The following is an 18,597-nucleotide window of genomic DNA, read 5'->3' on the forward strand; positions in this document are numbered from 1 at the left end:
TCCAACCCCTCTAAAGCCTTTTCTCCTCTGGCAACCGAATTACCTTAACTTTTTAATTTAATTTAATTTAATTTATTTATTTTTGGCTGTGTTGGGTCTTTGTTTCTGCGCACGGGCTTTCTCTAGTTGTGGCGAGCAGGGGCAACTCATCGTTGTGGTGCACGGGCTTCACATTGCGGTGGTCTCTCCTGTTGTGGCGCACCGGCTCTAGGCGCGTGGGCTTCAGTAGTTGTGGCCTACAGGTTCAGTAGTTGTGGCTCACAGGCTCAAGAGCGCAGGCTCAGTAGTTGTGGCGCATGGGCCCAGTCGCTCCGCGGCATGTGGGATCTTCCCGGACCAGGGCTCAAACCCGTGTGCCCCGCGTTGGCAGGCGCATTCTTAACCACTGTGCCACCAGGGAAGCCCAACATGCTTAGATCTTGGTTTGCGTAAATAGGCCACCACAGCATTAGAGCCTCATCAATCTAACGGCCTCCTTGTCTAATTAATTTAACACAACGCAGTTTTTCTCATTGTAGAAAAGTCAGTTGTCTGCTATATGCATTGGGGTTCAGTAGAGCCTTTTTGTGTGTGTGTGTGTGACATGTCTGGCTTTGTCTATCACCATATGATCTTATTTTCTACTAGGAAGCTTTTCATACATTTGAGTCCAAATGAGGTCACTGAGTGAGCATCCATAGAGTCAATAGTGAGAGAGTTTCCAGGGAAGTATTCTAGGCCTCTTTTAGGTCTGATCTGCTTCATGGTTTCTTATTCATGGTTTTACGTGTCCATTACAGTTCCACTACCTGATAAGGAGCCCAAGGCAAATCAATCAGGAAATTCAAGTGTTCTTTTTTGTTATATTAATCTCAGTTGACATTAATTATGCTCAACGTTGTACCAATTGCTTTTTGTAATTATTTAAGCCTCTCAGTAACTCCAGTGGATTACATACTACTGTCTCTATTATCAGATGATACAGAAAGGTTAAGTAATCTACACAATATCGCACAGTTACTTTGTAGCAAAAGCAGGATGAGAATCCAGAAGTGCTAACTCCAAAGCACTCACTCTGAGAAGCAGAACAGTTGACTGGTGAGAAACCCTAGAATCTTGTCACTTCTCCCCTCTGCATCATGAAACGCTGTAGAAGAAATTAAAGGGTTGCTTTCCTGATGGGGGCATCAGTGGAGGTTTACTAGAGGGAGGTAAACTATCTGCTATGACGGAATGACAAGTAAAACGTCTGAAAAAAGAGGACGGAAAAGAAAAACCTTCTCCCCGGAAAGATAAACTTTGTACGGTGAGGGTCTGTCCAAGGCAAGCTGAGGTCTGCAGCCTCAGCTATGTTACATGCTATTTCCAAATGAAAATTGGAGTAACAAGGATACTTCCCTCTCATGCTTTCATTTTGAGTAGTTAGGTTCAGATTCATTAGAAACATGTCAAATATATAACATTAGAAGAAGAAAAAAAGCAGCTTGAAGAAATAGGGTATCTTACGGGGTTGTGAGATTTGGGACTTCTTTGGTCTTTCATTAAAGATGAAAAGAAGGCAGAGGGGGTAGTAGGAGAAGACGATACATATAGGGTTCCGAACTGAGAAACCTCAGTATGAACATGAACGGGCTATATCTGAACGCCTGTTGAAGCACCGGTGCAAGGTTGTAGCATCTTGCATTCGTTCTCCTTTCTGCCCTTCTGATGGTTGTGGGTTTTGATCAGGGCCTCAGCACCAGCTCACACCATGTGGACCGCGGATGAGATTGCGCGGCTGTGTTATGAGCACTATGGGAGCACGCTGCCCAAGCAAGGGAAGCCTGAGCCCAAGCGCGAGTGGACGTTGCTCGCAGCCGTGGTGAAGATACAACTTACAGCTGACCAGGCCTGCGACCGCCCTGACAGACCGGTGCACGGTGAGACCTTTTCTCCCTGGAACGCTGTCTCTCCCTGTAGGAGATCGTAGAACTACACAGGGCTAGGCAGGGACGATGGCGGTTGGGTGTAAACCGCGATGTTGGGCATGTTCCGCTGCTCCCCGCCAGGGGGCGGGGTACCTCTGGTGGCGGTAGATGGCCGTGCTGGAGCCGCAGTCCACAGTTGAGTCAGCCTTTGGGGGACTCAATGTGCAGACTTATTAAACCTATAGACCATTCAGATTCTGAGAGCTCACTTAATGATTTTTTTTTCCCCTCAGTGACAAAGGAAGTTGTCTCAATGGGAACAGGAACCAAATGCATAGGGCAGTCCAAAATGAGGAAGAGCGGTAAGCCCCGGTGGGGTCTGAACAGGGCCTGTTAGGGAGCTTTTGGAAACCTGTGTGCATGTCATCCGTTCCTCTCCTCGGCGGAGCAAAGGGGCCATATCGCTAGGTGGCTGACCTTTCAGTTCCCACTGACTGTCGCTCCAGTTGAAAGGACAGAACTCATTTAAAGAATGAAGTAAGCTGTGGAAGCAAAGGCCACCAAGCACATCTTTCTGAGTGGCTTGAAAGTTGGCCAGTATTTTCATGCTCAAACCAAAAGTTCCCTGGGCTTAGCTATTCCATATTAGATCTGAAGCCCCACAAAGCAATCTTTAATTAAATGGAGATTCTGGTACCAGAAAGAATATGGAAATCCCTTAGGGGTCTGGCATCTTCACCTTCTGGTTGCCCGTTAACAGATTCCTCCTCCAGTTTGCTTTCCTCATTCTCCTAGCCTTTCCTCCTGGATATGATGAAGCTGTTCCAGGACCACTATTGATAGAATTCGATGGAATTTTATCACTATGAGCACAAGTATGGCACGAGGGTACAAAAGATCTGGACTCCTCTCCTCCAGATAAAGATTTCCCTATAAATCAGGAGTTCTCAGCTAGGGGAGATTTTGCCCTCCAGGAGACTTAGGCAGCATGTGGAGACACTTTGGTTGTCAGAACTGGGGAGAGGGGAATATGCTAGTGGTCTCCAGTGAGGAGAGGCCAGGAATGCTGCTCAACATCCTGCAAAGCCCAGGACCGCGCCCCCCTGCCCCATGCAACAAAGCCTTTTCCAACCCTAAATGTCCATTAGTTGAGGAAACCCTGCTGCAAATGCTTTGCCAGTAATGATTGTAAAACTTTCAGGCAAAGCCCTCCAGGAGCTACATGGCCATTCTGGGTGCTGGGAGAAGCTGCTATGTTCTGCTTTTAGGAACCAGGGAATCTCCAGGTTCCATATGTTTTCACTAATGTCCTGTCTTTGCCGCAGGAGACATCCTCAATGATAGCCATGCTGAGGTCATAGCCAGAAGGAGTTTCCAAAGGTAAAGCTACATCCCCAAAGAGTCTGATTTAGCTTGGGTGGGGGCCCCAGAATATGCATTTCTAATAAGCTCCTAGGTAATACTGATTATGTAGGCCTCTGAACTGCGCTTAAAATAGTGCTCGTCTGGACAGTGGTTCTCATGCTTGATGTGCATCAGAATCACCTAGAGGGTTTGTTAAAATCCAGATAGCTGGGCCCATCCCCAGAGATTTTGATTCAGCAGATCCGGGTGGAGCCTGATAAGTTGCATTTCTAATAAATTCCAGCTGATGCTGATGCTGCTGTTTCAGGAACCGCATTTTGAGAATCACTGGGCTAGGTCATTCTCATAATTCCAGATCACTACCAGTCCCATTGGTCTGCAGTATCTCTTTCTTTCTTAGTAATCACGCAGCCAGAGTCTTTCCCTTTACCACAGAGACTGGTTGTTCATTCTGATAACATCCTGCACCCCATTAGGTACCTTCTCCATCAGCTCCACTTGGCAGCCACCCTGAAGGAGGATTCCATCTTTGTCCCAGGAACTCGGAGAGAACTGTGGAAACTCAGACCAGACCTCTTGTTTGTGTTTTTCTCCAGCCATACACCCTGTAAGTATATTAATGCCTTTGGATTCATGTTACATTGTCTGCTTCCTTATTGTTGTCTTATCCATAGTTTCTCAAAGAAACACCTTAGATGAAGTGAGCTACAACCATTGATAGTGCCTTTTTGTGAACAGCCCAGTGTGCCTAATCACGTCTCTACCAAGGAAAAGTGGAGGGAGCTTCACTCCTACTATTATTCAGTTCTCAGTTCCCAAGCAGGATTGGGAAGCTTAAAGCTGAGACCCTACAAGGTCCAAAACCAACAAGAGGGCTTAGAGGTCCAAAGCCCTGAGTTCTATGGTGATTTATCCTGAAACTCATTTCATTCATTCATTAAACATAAATTTTCTACTCCTTGTCAGGCAAGTGTGACATACTGGTTGTGTAGCGTGAATAAGACTAGTCCCTGCTCAGCCTTTAGTTTTTTAGGGAATGTAGACAGTCATGGTTAGTTAAGGTAAATTTTGATGAGTTGTAAGGGGATGTTCAGGTGCTCTGGTTGCATTAGGCGGGAAGACCAGACCTGGCCGATTTTCTGTCCTTTGTTTTCCTGTCTTGAAAATTGGGAATAATTTCTACCCTTTGTAGACAACAGTTCAGGGATGGTAGTAAAATTTCCTCACCCTAAAAACTTTGAAATAAGGATATAAGATTGTCCCCTGAGTATTAAATTTTAAAATTAACTATGCAATTAGAGCAGATAAGTAATCACTCTTAAGAGACAATAACTGAAGATCATAACTCAAATCAAAAATATAATATAGCTTATGAAAGAACAGGAAAATGACATACAGAGGGAGGCAGGACTCATCCATACTCTATTCTTAGCAGTGCCCTGATAGGTTGTTTCCTAACTCAGTGCTTCTCAAACTGTAATATGCATATAAATCACCCAGGGATCTTGTTAAAATGCAGATTCAAATTCAGTAGGTCTGGGGTAGAGCCGGAGGTCTGCATTTCTAACCAACTCCCAGGTGGTGCCAGTGGTATTGGCCCATGTATCACATTTTGAATAGCCAGGGCCTGGCTGATCCCAGTGGGAGGTGTAGCATTCTTGTGGAGAGAGACACATCTGGAGATCACAGCTGGCCTGACCGCCTAATCAGACTACATAAATCAGTGGTCTGCAGGCTGGTACTGCTTTGTGAGAGTGTACTGGTCCATGGCCAGATGAGAAAAATCAGGACTACTCAGTGAGTTTTTCAAAACACCAATTTCTTTCCATTTTAAGGTTATGAGATTTTTATGTATTTTTAAAATAATGATAAATAGGATTTTTAAAGATCTTACTTGGTGGAATAAAAAGTTGTCCACACTCTATTCATCTTAAAATCTTCTGGAGATTTTACTGATCTTTGAAATCAAAATTTAGAACCACTGATCTAACTCCCAGGGTGATGGGTAATCTTTTACAGTGTGATGTCCACCCATGGTTTGTCTGCAGGGAGAAAGAACACTACCTAGAGAATGTGACTATTTGGCTCCCTCGGCATTTATTCCTCATTACTAATTGATAAGTTGGCGCCTGGATTGGCTACTTCAGACTGGTACTTGTGAGCTGTATTAGCATGAGTCAGCCTCTTGAGTTCAGGCATCTGTCAAGATCAAATCTCTGAGCCTTCAGAGTGGGAGGTGGGCCCTGGGGAATTCTCCAAAGTCACTGTCACCTTGTGAGGTCTCTGGAAGCCTGCCAGCCAGCCTCTCTGGCAACACTCCCACTTCTGCATCTCTTGCCTTTCCTACTCTTAGGTTATAAAGACCACAGACGTATTATTTACACACTTTAGAAAAGCAATACACATTAGTGTTTGAAGAAGAAGCTCCCTTCTCACAGGGGAGGTGTGCTTTTTACTGACCTCTGGTTTTCTTTGATTACCTGTAAACACAGAGTGGGTCAGAAATCTCTAAACCAGCTTGGGGAAACACCACTTGTGTAATTTACTGTGAGTCTTTACTGTGAGGATATGCAAGATGGGGAAATTGTGAGCATTATTTGCCAAACTTATTTAACCATGAAATTAACCATCCACTTTTGTTTTCCAAGGAATAATATTCCACAAAATGCACTTGAGAAACTGTGCTCATTCTAAGCCAGGGGTTCTCAACTCAGGATCATTCTGCTGCCCAGAGGACATTTGGCAGCACCTGCAGACATTTTTGATTGTCAGACTCAGGGGTGCTATTGGTATCTAGTAGGTAGAGACCAGGGAGGCTGCTAAACATCCTGTAATATATAGGGCAAGCCCCCATGGCAAAGAATTATCTGGCCCAGAATGTCAGTGTGGAGGCTGAGAAACCTTGGTCTAATCTAGTGTTTCCAAAACTCCTGTGGTAAGAATCACCTGGGATCTTTGTTAAACAATTCAGTTTTCAAGACTCCTCCCACTGAGAGAGTCTAGCTCACTGGGTCTAGGATATGGTCTTCAGCAAGAACCTCAGGGAATTCTTGTTAGGGAAATTTGGCCAAGTGTTCTTAATTCATCTCAGGTAGCTGGGAGAATAGAATTAAGCTTCATTTAAGTCAGTGGTTCTCAAACTTGACGTTGCATCAGTATCACCTGGAGACCTTGTTAAAACAGACTGCTGGGTACCACCTCTAGAGTTTCTGATTCAACAGGGCTACTGTGGGTCCCAAGAATTTGCATTTCTATCAAGTTCCCAAGGGATGCTTATGTGGCTGGTCTGGTGGCCTCACTTTGAGAACCACTGGTTTAAGTGATTTCTTCTCCTACAGGTGGGGATGCCTCCATCATTCCAATGCTTGAGTTTGAAGATCAGCCTTGCTGTCCGGTCAGGAGAGATTGGGCCAATAACCCATCAGTAGAAGCTAGTGATAACCTAGAAGCTCCTGAAGATAAAAGGAAATGTGAAGACTCAGATAGTCCTGTGACCAAAAAGATGAGGCTGGAGCCCAGGACTCCTGATGGTATGGCTCACCATCAGAGTTTTGGCAACCAGGAAAGTGGCCCTAATTCACCAGATGTCAGCAGCTCTAATCTCACTGCAGAGGAGCTAGCCGCTGTCACTGGAATGGCCCCCGGTGGCGCCAAAGTGGTGGACGTTTATAGAACTGGAGCCAAGTGTGTGCCTGGAGAAGCTGGAGACTCAGGGAAGCCTGGTGCTGCCTATCACCGGGTGGGGCTGCTCCGAGTGAAGCCAGGCCGGGGGGACAGGACTTGCTCCATGTCCTGCAGTGACAAGCTGGCACGGTGGAACGTCCTCGGATGCCAGGGGGCACTGTTGATGCACTTCCTAGAAGAGCCCATCTACCTGTCAGCTGTGGTCATTGGGAAGTGCCCGTACAGCCAGGAGGCCATGCAGAGAGCTCTGATTGGGAGGTGAGAGGGCAGGGAGGGAACAGTCTTTCCAAAAAGCAGTCTGAGAATATGTCCAAAGAGCCTGGACATACATACATACGTACAAAGAGTTAAGAATTTGTTCTAAGGAAATAATTAAGAAAGTGCTCAAATATTTAGCTTTGTGTGTACTAATTTAAGGGGAAAAAAAAAGAGGAAACCACTGAAATGGCCAGCAATAGAAGATTGTGATTTTTATTACAACTAATATTGATGAATATTTAACACGGAAAGATGCTCATAATGTTTAAAGAGCAATTTAGAAGGTAAAACGAGTTCATTTCGGTCTTAAAGTATATATGCCCATAGGAAAAAATTTATAGGAGGATATACACCAAGGTATTAATATGATTACCACTGAGTTGTGGTATTATGGGTGATTTTTTTCTTCTTTGTGATTATTCTATTTTCTAATTTTTCTGCAGTGTGCATATATTGCTGTTATAATGTTTAAAAACCTTCAGACATTAGTGTTAATTTTTTAAAAAGAAAAAAGACAAGTGATGACCCCTCAAGCATGGTCTCCCTAAAGAAGAGCAGCCAAACCTGATTAATGCTGTAGTAACTGAGGGCAGATAAGGCCATGACCAGGGGAGGTCTGTGGGCCCTTGTCAAATGGACCACTCCTAAAGCTGACTCTTGGAAGCAGCCCCAGGATATGACCCACTAATTCCACTCCCGGGTACATACACAAGAGAAATGAAGACATACATCCACATAAAAGTTGTACATGAATGTTCATGGCAGCATTAGTCATAATAGCCCAAATGTGCAACAACCCAAATGTCCATCAGCTGGTGAACTGATAAACAAAAGGTGGTAGCTCCCTGCAGTGGAATGTTACTCAGCCACAAAAAGGAATGAAGGACTGATACATGTCACAACATGGCTGAACCTTGAAAATCTTATGCTGAGTGAAAGAAGCCACATGTTGTATGGTTTCATGGAGTGAAATGTCCAAAATAGGCAAATCCACAGAGACAGAAAGTAGATTCATGGGTGCCAGGGGCTGGAGAAGCAGATGGTGAATGACTGCCGTTAGGTGCAGGATTTCTCATTGGGGTGACGAAAATGTAGATTGCAGTGCTTGTTGCACAACTCTGTGACTATACTTAAAAAATTGAATTATAACTTTAAATGGGTGATTTTATGGTGTATAAACTATATGCCAATAAATATGTTAAGAAAAAAAAGGCAATCCTAGGCACTGTGCCCAAGACATTTTCTGTTTTCCGTGTTTTCTTGATTCCAAGACTTTAAGTTGCTGTCTGCTCAGTTCTAGACCCACTACATGTTGGCATCTACTACTTTGTGTGAAATATTCACGAGAAAAAAATGAAGCTTTTATATTATAGTATAATTTTGGTTTCTGGCCTGTTTTAAGGACTCCCTAGGAAGCTGATGCCAACAGGTTAGTATTTCTTCTTAAGGTTTTCAAATCTTTCACAGCCAATATGAGAAATGGAGTTCGGTGTTACTGAAGTCCCTGAGGGGTGGTGACTCAGTTTATAGCTGTCACTTCAGAGCGGTGGAGGAGATCTTCCTTCAGCCATAGGGTTCACAGGATCTGGATTCTGTTCTGTCACAACCTCCTATACCATCCTCCCCATAAATAAATAAATAAATAAATCCACACACCTTCTGAGGCCTTTGCCTCCCACTGAGACATGGGTGGTGATGTGGTCCACAGTCCTAGATACTCTCCTTCTCGATGAGTGAGCCTAAACTACATGCCTTTCCCCTCCCGTTTAGGTGTCAGAATGTCTCAGCTTTACCCAAAGGCTTTGGAGTTCAAGAAGTGAAAATACAGCAGTCAGATTTACTATTTGAACAGAGCCGCTGTGCAGTACAGGCAAAAAAGGCTGAGAACCAAGGCCGACTTGTTCCTTGTGGGGCAGGTAAGGGATCTAGGTTCCACTTGCTCTGGAGTAACTTGTCCCTGGACATTAGAGTGGCCTGGAAGGGACTGCATCCTCCCAGCCTGGGGTAGCAGTTTACCATTCAAGTGGTCAATAGCATGGGTTCAGGAGATACCCACACTGGGTCAAGTTCACACTCTTTATGACCCTGGGCAACTTGTCCTCTCTTAGCCTCAGTTCCTTCATCTTCAGATGAGAATTATCATTTATTTGTCAGGGTTGTTACAAAGAATAAATGAGAAATTCTGTTTCGTGCATTTACTGTGTTCATCATGTAATAAATACTCAATGATTGTTAGCTATTATGATGATGGTGGTGGTGATGATGATGAATCATGAACTACTTATACTGTTTTATTCTGGAGGCCAGGCATCAGAGCGGCAGCCACTGTCTCTGGCGTCATATCCAGCTCTCATGAGTCTTCAGTGGTAGGGGAATATTTTTATTAAAATACCTCTGACATTTACAGAAAACTGAACAGTTTTAACCCCAGAATCTTATCTTTTCATAGCCATCAGCTGGAGTGCAGTTCCTGAGCGGCCACTGGATGTCACCGCCAATGGCTTTCCACAGGGAACAACAAAGAAAGGAATCGGACGCCTTCAAGCCAGGTATAGCATACCCTCTAATTCCAGAACATTTTCTTTTTCTTTCTTTTTTTTTTTTTTTTGGCTGCGTTGGGTCTTCGTTGCCCTGCACGGGCTTTCTCTAGTTGCGGCGAGCGGGGGCTACTCTTCGTTGTGTGCAGGCTTCTCACTGTGGTGGCTTCTCTTGTGGCGGAGCACCGGTTCTAGGCATGCGGGCTTCAGTAGGTGCAGCAGACAGGCTCAGTAGTGGCAGCAGGTGGGCCCTAGAGGGCGTGGGCTTCAGTAGTTGCAGCGTGCGGGCTCTAGGGCACGTGGGCTTCAGTAGTTTTGGCATGCGGGCTCAGTAGTTGTGGCTTGCAGGCTTAGTTGCTCCGCAGCATGTAGGATCTTCCGAGATCAGGAATCGAACCCGTGCCTCCTGCATTGGCAGATGGATTCTTAACCACTGCACCAGCAGGGAAGTCCTCCAGAACATTTTCATCACCACAATAAGAAACCCCACACCTATTAGCAGTCACTCCCCATCCTCTTCTCCACCCTTGCATCCACAGATCTACTTTCTGTCTCTATGGATTTACCTATTCTAAACTTTTCACTACATGAAATCATACAATATGTGATTTCTTTCACTTGGCATAGGTTTTCAAGGTTCATCCATGTTGTATCATGTATCACTCCTTCATTCCTGTTTTCCATTGTATGGATATACCAGTTTTTTATCCATTCATCCTTTGATGGGCATTTGGGTTATTTCACTTTTTGGCTATTATTTATAATAATTCTGCTCTGAACATTCATATACAAGCTTTTGGGTGGACATTTGTTTTCAGCTGTCTTGGGTATACCTAGGAGTGGGATTGCTGGGTCATGGGATAACCTTATGTTTAACTTCTGAGGAACTGCCAAGCTATTTTACATAACAGCTGCACCATTTTAAACTTCCATCAGCAATGTATGAGTATTCCAATTATCCTGCATCCTTTCCAACACTTGTTATTGTCTGTCTTGTAATCATTTTAGTGGGTGTTAAGTTCTATTTCATTGTGGTTTTGATTTGCATTTCTCTAATAACTAATGATGTTGAGCATCTTTTCCTGTACTTATTAGCCATTTGTATATCTTCTTTAAAGAAATATCTGTTCAGATCTTTTGCCCATTTTTTAAATTGGTTTATTCGTCTTTTCATTGTTGATTTGAGAGATTTCTTTATATATTCTGGATATGAGTCCTTTATCAGATATATATTTCAGATAATTTCTCCAGTTCTGTGGATTGTCTTTCCAGTTTTTGAAAGTGTCCTTTAAAGCACAGAAGTTTCAAATTATAAGGAAGTCCATTTTATCTATTTTGTATTTTGTGGTTTGTGCTTTTAGTATCATATGTAAGAAACCATTGTCACAAAGATTTACTTTGTGTTTTCTTCTCATGGTTTTAGCTTTTATGTTTAGGACTTCGATCCATTTTGATTTAATTTTTTATAAGGTGTGAGGTAGGGATCCAACTTCATTCTTTTGCACGTGGATGTCCTTGTCTCAGCATCATTTCTTGGGAAGACTGTTCTTTCCCCTGGAAGATTTTGAAAGGAACACTTTCTTGGGCTTTACCACTAGAGATTCTGGTTTAGTGGGTCAAGGCTGGAAACCGAGAATCATTTATGAAGCCGCACAGTGATCAGACTGGCAAGAAGGGTGCCATGAAAACAAGACTTTGTATCTTCAAATTGGCTTTTATTGAAATGTGGAGCATGTGATCTGTTGGACATGAGACTTGGGTTTCATGCTTGTGTGTTTGGAGTTTCATGCATCTGCCTTATTGGTTCTTCTTTTGTTAAATGTTCATCTTGCCCCCTCTGCTTTTCCCTCTCAGTGAGCCACAGAGGGTCTGCAATAACATGAGGGTGGGTGGGGCTATGGGGTAGCAGCCTCCCCACCAAAGGCATTTCCATCTGTCTGGATTGAGCTGCCTCTGAGTGACTGTTGTAGGACTCCCACAATTTATAGGTAGTTCTTTTCATTCTAAGTGGCTTTTCCATTTCTTTATTACGCCCTTATAAAAAATTGTATTGGGACTTCCCTGGTGGCGCAGCGGTTGAGAGTCCGCCTGCCAATGCAGGGGACACGGGTTTGTGCCCCGGTTCGGGAAGAACCCACATGCCGTGGTGCGACTGGGCCCATGAGCCATGGTCGCTGAGCCTGCGCGTCTGGAGCCTGTGCTCCACAACAGTGAGAGGCCCGCATACCGCAAAAAAAAAAAAAAAAAAAAAAAAAGTTGTATTGTAATTAAAGTTCACAGGTGGATTTGTTCCTTTTCTTTTTGACATGCTTATTTGTCTCCCTCAATGGAAACAATACTAACTTACATCTTTTTAGACTTAAAAAAAAAAAAAGTTTTTTTCTTCACAGACACTAAGCAGGGTTCAAATGGCCTATACAGCAGACCCAGCCTGCCTCTTGGTGGCCTAAGCTGTTGAATTGAGTAGCATTTACAAAATTGTTAGGGGTAGAGATTTTTTAACCAGTTTTTTCTCAAGGGCCTCCCTGCTTCAGGCCATTGTCTGCATCTCTCCGGGGACCAGCAGTTAACCACAGGCCACGATGTGTGAGCAGAGCAGGTCACAAGGGACAGGGACCACACTTCCTGCTGAGCTCTGCCTTTGCTGTAAGTGACAGGCTAGCAGCAACCCACTGGCCCCACCCACCTGCCTGTGGCTTCAGTTTGCTGCTTTGCTCAAGTCTAAATGCTCTTCACTGTGAACCTACACCATCTTTTACCTTAAAAGCTTTCCTTACGACTTCTTTCTGGCTCAAAATTACTATCTTTTCTCCAGATTCCTAAAGTGCTGTTTTCCAGTTTGTCCCAATATGTCAGTGTTTTATGTGTGATTGGGAGTGCCCCGTGTTCTCACCCTGGCTCTGTCTCCAGTTGTCAGGTGACTTTGGACAAGTCCAGTAGCTCTCTGGGCCTCAGTGTGTCCATATCTGTAAAACAAGGATATTGGAGTAGGTGATCTGAGGTATCTGACATGTTGTGGATGTCTCTGCATTTAGAAGGCAGACTCCATACAGGAGGAAGTTCATGGTGGAAAGAGCAGAAGCTTTGCAGTTCAAGAGACTGGTGTTTAATTCCTGGCTCCCTTTCCCCGCAAGTGTGTGAATTGGGCAAATTACTTTACCTCTCTGGGCCTCAACTTCCCTAACAACAAAGCAAGGGTAACTCACAGTATCTGTCACACGGGAATGTTGTGAAAATTGAATGAGAGAGAGTGCCTCTAACATGGTACAGGGCTTCTTGTTAAGATAGATTTCTTCTTCAGTTATCAAATGAATCTGCACATTATGTGTTTTTTTTTAAGACACTTTTTTTTTTTTTTTTTAATTTGGCTGTGTTGGGTCTTCGTTTCTGTGCGAGGGCTTTCTCTAGTTGCGGCAAGCAGGGGCCACTCTTCATCGCGGTGCACGGGCCTCTCGCTATCGTGGCCTCTCTTGTTGCGGAGCACAGACTCCAGATGCGCAGGCTCAGTAGTTGTGGCTCACGGGCCTAGTTGCTCCGCGGCATGTGGGATCTTCTCAGACCAGGGCTCGAACCCGTGTCCCCTGCATTGGAAGGCAGATTCTTAACCACAGTGCCACCATGGAAGCCCCTGCACTTTATGTTTGAAGGGTCAAAGTTACTTTAATTTTAAAGACCAACAGCTGCTGGGGAGAGTGGGTTTTCTCACTTCTCATTCCTGAATGCTATCCTGGAACCACCTTTTTTAGAATGATCTGGAGTATGAACTCAAGACTGGGACGTTAGAAACATTTAAAATACTAGTGCGACACTCAAAGGTAATATTTTATTTTAAGTCTTTGTGTTTATTGCAAACAGTGAGATAACAGGAATCAGATAAAGGACCCTCATTTTCAAGAAGCTTAATTTTACCTTTTGCCCTAAAGTGGCAAATCCTTTTAAATTCTCTTTGCCCTGAAGAGGCATATTCTCTTCCCTTCCCAGATAAGCTACCAGAGCATCCTGGAGAGATCATTACATGGCTCATTGGATTATAAAAGAGAAGGGTAACAGATTAAAAAAAAAAAAAAAAAAAAGAAAACCAAAAAAACTAAGCGTGTCTAAGTACGTTAGAATAAAGATAGGGCTACGTTGAAATGTGAATGTGTAATCTTTTTTTTGGCGGTACGTGGGCCTCTCACTGTTGTGGCCTCTCCCATTGCGGAGCACAGGCTCCGGACGCGCAGGCTCAGCGGCCATGGCTCACGGGCCCAGCCGCTCCGCGGCATGTGGGATCCTCCCGGACCGGGCACGAACCCATGTCCCCTGCATCAGCAGGCGGACTCTCAACCACTGCACCACCAGGGAAGTCCCTGATAACATTTCTTAAGATGAGAATCATTTTTGTCCCTCAACCTAATCAGACTCTTGGGTCTGGAGTTTTCTTCTTGCCAAGTGCAAGAAGGTGAAAATGGGGGCTCAGGACCTTCAGACCTAAAAAGATACCATGTGTGGGCTTCCCTGGTGGCGCAGTGGTTGAGAGTCCGCCTGCCGATGCAGGGGACATGGGTTCGTGCCCCGGTCCGGGAGGATCCCACATGCCGCGGAGCGGCTGGGCCCGTGAGCCATGGCCACTGAGCCTGCGTGTCTGGAGCCTGTGCTCCGCAATGGGAGAGGCCACAACAGTGAGAGGCCCACGTACCACAAAAAAAAAAAAAAAAAAAAAAAAAAAAAAAAAAAAAAAAAAAAGATACCATGTGAAGCCCAGTATCTTTGATAGGGGCCTGGTACATAGTAAACACTTAATAAATCTTAGTGGTTTTCTTTTTCCAAACAGATCCCGAATCAGCAAAGTAGAGCTCTTTAGATCATTCCAGAAGCTGCTAAGCAGTATTTCAGAGGACAAGTGGCCAGACTCCCTCAGGTGATGCCATTGACCTATGTTTTTTCATATTTAGGAAGACTTCTGGTTTAATTCTGCTTATGGATGGCAGGAAGCTTTGGCAGGAATGGTGGTTCGGTAGGCGAGTGGGTACTTATTGCTAACCACATGCTCTTCAATCCCCATGGCCCCATTTGCAGATATGTGTATGATCTGACCTGTGGCAGATGGGTAGTTGGTAATACAGAGTCACACGAGCCTATAGAATGGGGGCCTGGGTCATTACAGGCCCTCCTCTTGTTCCACCTCCAGATGGACAGCATTGTGGAAGTGTGAGTGCTTGGGGAGCAATAGATTCTGTTGGGAATATCATTCTCTTCTCTTTTTCTTTTGTTCACATCACTGCTTGTGAACGGAAGCTCGAAGGCTTAAATTACTTTCCAAACAGGAATGTAGAGAACTATAAAACCACTTCTGGGGCAGGTGGGTGGGTGGAATTCAGATACTAACTACCCAGAGTTAGGCCAAATCTCACAGGGTAGGGGCACAGTCCCCACAAACTGACCTCACTTCAGGACACCAGCCACATACTGGGGGGGCCCCAAAGCCACTTACACTTCTGACCAACTGACTACAAGCTCAGGTTCCTACTTCCCCCTCAGGCTCAATAATTCACTAATAATTCACAGAATTCAGGAAAGCACCATACTTACAATTATCTTTTATTGTGAAGGATACAAATAAGGACCAGATGAAGGAAGGGGCACATAGGGCAAGGTCTCCAAGGGTCCCCAACCTGACACTTCTGTGTCCCCAGGATGCATCACCCTCCCAGCATGTCACTGTCTGTCACCAACCAGGAAGCTGACCTGAGCTTCAGTGCTCAGTGTGTTTATTGTGGTTTCATCAATAAGCATGATTAATAGAACTGTTGGCCACGTGATGTGGTTGAACTCAGTCCCCACCTTCCAATATCCCCACCCCAGGAGGTCAGACTGTTATCAGATGGCTCAAAGCCCCAACTCTCTGATCTCATGGTTGGTCTTTCTGGCATGGCCAGCCCATCCTGAAACTAGGGCCCACCATGAGTCATCTCGTTAAGCAAAAATTTAGGTGTGATCTGAGGGGTCCACCATGAATACAAAGACATTCCTATCATTAGGGGAATTCTAAGAGCTTAGAGGCTCCCTGCCAGGAACTGGCAACAAAGATCAGCCAAATTCTTTTTCATACAACAGTGGAGAAGCGAAGGAGTAGCTATATGCTTCCATATGAAGAGGCTACCACCTGTTTTCACCATCATGCATCCTACAGTCATTATTGATGCCCTCCCATCATCCGTGGTCAGTTTGCTTGTTTCTTGTCTGGAAGAATGAATCAGACTGGAACTGGGTGGGTTTCCGTACATTCTGTGACTTAAAAACAAATCTGGACTTAGGTAAGGAGAGACTTCATTCAAAAGGTTTATTGCAATAAGAGGAAGAGCCTGTTACAACAGGAGGAGGACGACTAGCGCAATAGCAAGAGCACTGCAATCTTAAGATCTGTCAGGCTCTCGAAGAGCAGGTGCAAAGGAATTTTCTTTTAAACGGAGAGAGAAGCAAAGTCAGACAGAGCCAGGAATGGGGGAGGAGGACGAGCAGGTCGTGTGATGGAACATTTGAACAGGAAGTGTTGATTCTCAGGAGGGGCTGTTAAAAGAAGGGCTTGTTATACATGCTGATGCTGGCTCAGGCTGAAAGTGGCTCAAAGTTCGGGGGTCTGGGGGAAGGAGAGAAGCATAACTAGTATTTGGTCAAATTAGCAGGCATGTTGTCGAGATTGTGTCAGTGGGTACAAACAGTTCAGCTAATCATTATGAGACAAAGAATGGGGTCTGTGTCTGGCCTTGTTAGAGGTAGACCAGGGGGGGCATTCATGAGTCTGTCTAAGCCATGAAGAAGGGTGGTTCTTTGCAGTCAGCCACTTCCCACAACACAGAAGTGTGGGAGGGAGATTTCTTAACCATAGCTTGTTTGGGGAACTGAGGGCTCAGGTAAAGTTTAACATTGTCATGTGTGTGGTTCCCATCCATTAACCACAAAAAAGCTATGGGAAATTGATCAAACAACTAAAATCAGTGTTTGCTACCATTAGCAACTTTAATCTTTGCTGAAGTGAGTGAAGAAACAACTTGGGTCTCCTCAGATCTTGGCAAAGAACGAAAGAGTAGAAGCAGGATAAAACCTGAATCAATGAGACGTGAGGCTCAGTCTCTTCAGCTATGAGATGGCAAGGACGGAGCTCAAGGTCGGGGCTGGATCGAGAAGAGGGCTCAGCGGAGCCTGACTCAAGTTTGATCAAAGGAAAGAATCTTTGTCACAAGAAAATCTTTTTATCTGGGTGTGAGTGTTATAGATATTATTCAGCACGTCAGCCATTCTTCAGCAGTCAGAGACACTAAGGGATTTGGGAAGGGGTGCTGGCTGGCAGTACATAGGAGAATATGATCAAGATGGAAAGTGCTTTGGGAAAATGCAGTTGAGAAATTTCTAACAGCTAGATCCTAATGGTGGAAATTATAGACACATAGAAAATTTTAAACCAAGTAGTAGATACAGTTATTCTTGTTTTATCTGATTCCACCAGGACCAGACAAAACTAGCATTCTGTTTATTCTTACCTGTTTTAATCCATGCTGTTTTCTAGTGAATTCCCTACAAAGGAGGTAAGAGTCAGCATAGGACAGCATAACAAAATCCTCCTGTTTCCTAAGTCTCTTGTAATAAATCTGTCCAGCCTATTGCTGAGGTGTCTTGCTGGCCACGGTGGTGAGCTGTCCAGTGAGAACCTGTGTGCTTGGTGGTGTGTGTGCATTAGGGTGCAGAAACTAGTGACGTACCATGAGTACAAGGAGGCCGCATCCACTTACCAGCAGGCCTGGAGCGCACTCCGGAAGCAGGCGTTTGGATCCTGGATCAGAAACCCACCGGATTATCAACAATTTAAATGAGCAAAGTTTACTGGCAGCAGGGTGTTTTCCATTCATTCACTCTGGACTGCCTTCTTCCTACATGCTGGATAAGCCTTAGCTTTTCTTGTGGCTGATCAGGAAAAAAAGACTGCCATCTACCAGAGTAAAATATCTCTTCTGTGTGAGATGGATGGAATTCTGGACATGGAACAATCTATACTTGACTGAAGAAGCTCACTGCTAAAACAGCATCTTGCTAATGACCTTGGTATGTGTCCTGTGTTTTATTGCTTCTCTAAGAATAAGAATTTGGAATGTGATGCTTTAAAAGTACTCTGCAATAGCTCCATTTTGTGTGTTCCTACATTGATTCGGCAAGTACTTATTGGGCTGAGATGATGTTTGAATCTCTGCAAGTTTTAGAGTTTCGCCTGTCATAGTGGACATGTATTTTGTATATCCAGTCTTTTTTCCTTTGGAGAACCACCCTTTCCTGCTTTACCCATGCTTGGATGAAGTGAACTTTCCTCCTTGGCTCCAGGAATGTGAGCCAGCCCTGAACAGTCCTGGAACTAGTGCCAGAGTGATCAGGTAAGATTCTCTCTCCTCTTGTATCGGGAACTATAAACGCCACGTAATCTTGGGATTGCCTGTGGCTGCCTTTGCCTACTACATAGAGACAGCCAGCTTGAGAACAAAGGCAATGAAGGAAACAGCTGAGAGAATCAGAGCTCTCGTGACCTTGTCTGGATGCCTGAAACTAGTGCTTACTCTAGACTTCAATTATGTGAGATAAATTCCTATTGTTGTTTTGAGTAAGCCTGTTTGAGACCGTTTTCCTATGACTTTCAATGGAAAGAGTTCTGTCTAAAAGGCCAAAAGTCCCTACAGTAATTCAGCAGCAGAGCTAGCAGTCAATGCTGTTTTTACTAACAACTAATGTTTAACTTTCAACCTCTTCACACTCTAATTTATTGACTAAAAGTGGAAGTTCTCCATGTTGGGATTACTCAAGGTCATTGTTGGTTCTTCAGTATTTCCTTATACCTTTAAATA

At 44.4% G+C, this 18,597-nt stretch overlaps 1 protein-coding gene across 5 annotated transcripts; it reads left to right on the forward strand.

Moving 5' to 3' along the window:
• Positions 1 to 1,729: 1,729 nt before the first annotated feature.
• On the forward strand, positions 1,730 to 17,580 carry ADAT1 (adenosine deaminase tRNA specific 1; the record flags this gene model as incomplete). 5 transcript variants are annotated; one of them, XM_079723782.1, is made up of 9 exons in its annotated part: positions 1,730 to 1,898; positions 2,180 to 2,248; positions 3,212 to 3,266; positions 3,728 to 3,858; positions 6,590 to 7,193; positions 8,964 to 9,109; positions 9,643 to 9,742; positions 14,544 to 14,630; positions 17,448 to 17,580. In XM_079723782.1, 9 exons carry the CDS (start codon positions 1,730 to 1,732, stop codon positions 17,578 to 17,580), a joined length of 1,494 nt encoding a protein of 497 aa, XP_079579908.1. The 5 variants fall into 5 exon arrangements, with proteins under 5 accessions (XP_079579908.1, XP_079579909.1, XP_079579911.1 ...); XM_079723783.1 differs by lacking the exons at positions 8,964 to 9,109; positions 9,643 to 9,742; XM_079723785.1 differs by lacking the exons at positions 9,643 to 9,742; positions 17,448 to 17,580 and having other exon boundaries at positions 14,544 to 14,563.
• Between the last annotated feature and the right edge of the window lie 1,017 nt (positions 17,581 to 18,597).

Source organism: Hyperoodon ampullatus (assembly GCF_949752795.1).
Source record: "Hyperoodon ampullatus genome assembly, chromosome: 18".
Taxonomy (NCBI): Eukaryota; Metazoa; Chordata; class Mammalia; order Artiodactyla; family Ziphiidae; genus Hyperoodon; species Hyperoodon ampullatus.